Here is a 1,747-nt window from a genome sequence, read left to right as displayed (position 1 = left end):
AATAGCGCTGGTGTTGGATCGGTATTGGCCAATTCTTAGAATTTGGAATACTCTATGTAATCTTACACTGCAAAATAATAACTCAAAAAGATTAAAAGATAACATCATAATTATTTACTTAAATGTTATTTACTTATTTACCCTTAAATGAATCACAATTATATAATGAAAGCCATAAAAACAGACAATTAATCGTGACAATCTGCATAATCGTCATAATCGACAAAGCCCTAAAACAGACAATTAATCGCAATAACCGTGACTATTTTTAGACAATTAATCGTCAGCCAAATTTCATAATCGTGACAGCCCTACCTGCAGGTACACACACAAACAATAATACACTTCACTAAACTACTGGTTTTTAAGAAAGTAGTACTTTAAATGAGCAAGAATGCTTTAAATTGAACAAAGGTGACAGTAAAACCGATTGTTACAAAAAACTATTTCAAATAAATGTTCTTTTGAACTTTCTATTCATCAACTAGGGCTGTGCAAAAAATCGAATGCGATTTTCATGCGCATCTCGTCAGTAAAGCCGGTTCTGTGATTAGTAGTAAATCTCTGTATAGTAAATGCCGCTCCATCTGAAAGCACATGCTGGAGATTTACTACTAATCACAGAACCGGCTTTACTGACGAGATGAGCATGAAAATCGCATTTGATTTTTTGCACAGCCCTATCATCAACTAATCCTGGAAAAATGGTTTAACAGTTTCCACAAAAATATTGTAGAAATTGTTTAAATATTTATAATAACAATAAATGTTTCTTGAGCACCAAAGCAGCATATTAGAATGATTTCTGAAGGATCATGTGAAGACTGGAGTATCGGCTGCTGAAAATGCAGTTTTGCGATCACTGGAATAAACGACAGATATAAAATATATTAAAATAGAAAACTGTAATTGTAAATTGCAGATATAATTCACAATGTAACCATTCTTACTGTACTTTTGATCAAATAAATATAGCCTTCGTGAGCATAAGAGACTTGTTTCAAAAACATCAAAACAATCTTACCGACCCCAAATGGTACTGGATGTTTGTGTGTGTGTGTGTGTGTGAGAGACTACACGGAATGTGATCTGTTTATACTTTCTTTGTCTTTCTGGATTAGGGAGCCATTGCGGGTGCATTCTTCCCAAACTATTTCTCTCAGGGAGAGATTGATGAGCAGCTGGCATCTAAGGAACTTTCTGGAAATGATCCAAAGACCACCATTATGGTACCAGTGTCTCCAGTTACAAAAGTCTGTCAAAAAACTACTGTCATTGTGGAGCAATAGTTTCAAATGATTCATTTTAAGGCACCCCCTTTAGAACCAGAACTGGTACCTCAGACTTGCAATTGATTGACCAATTATTTGTGTACTTGTGTAGATTATGTCTCTGGCCTAATGCCTTTTCTCTCTCTCAGATTAGGAATTTGCCTCCATTTGCATTCCTGTGCTATAAGCAGCTGCAGTCACTGTTCCGTCAATGTGGACAGGTCAAATCAATCTGTTTCGATGGATCCAGGTAACTTACATAAACACAAGTGTGTTTTGTATGAAAGTCCATTTTCGCCACAGAATAATTAAAAAAACTTTTAACTTTTTATCTTGTAATTCTTGTAATTCTGAATTTATATCATAATATAAATTCAATTTTGACTTAACATTTTACTTTTACTTTACTTTTTAGTCATTTAGCAGACTTACAAATAAGAAAAAGTAATTAAAACTAAAAGCTAAAACTCTATAAA

General features: G+C 33.7%; 1 protein-coding gene across 2 annotated transcripts in view; it reads left to right on the top strand.

Moving 5' to 3' along the window:
• Positions 1-1,747, top strand: part of tdrd9 (tudor domain containing 9) — a 24,744-nt gene that overhangs the window by 14,464 nt on the left and 8,533 nt on the right. For both annotated transcript variants that reach the window (XM_016511062.1, XM_016511055.1), the window contains exons 21-22: positions 1,122-1,229; positions 1,421-1,521. In XM_016511062.1, coding sequence (XP_016366548.1) covers positions 1,122-1,229; positions 1,421-1,521 — 209 coding nt within the window. The remainder of the gene's footprint in view (positions 1-1,121; positions 1,230-1,420; positions 1,522-1,747) is intronic.

Source organism: Sinocyclocheilus rhinocerous, unplaced genomic scaffold, assembly GCF_001515625.1.
Source record: "Sinocyclocheilus rhinocerous isolate Xijiao unplaced genomic scaffold, SAMN03320098_v1.1 scaffold1243, whole genome shotgun sequence".
NCBI lineage: Eukaryota > Metazoa > Chordata > Actinopteri > Cypriniformes > Cyprinidae > Sinocyclocheilus > Sinocyclocheilus rhinocerous.
This window is presented reverse-complemented; position numbering and strand designations above follow the sequence as displayed.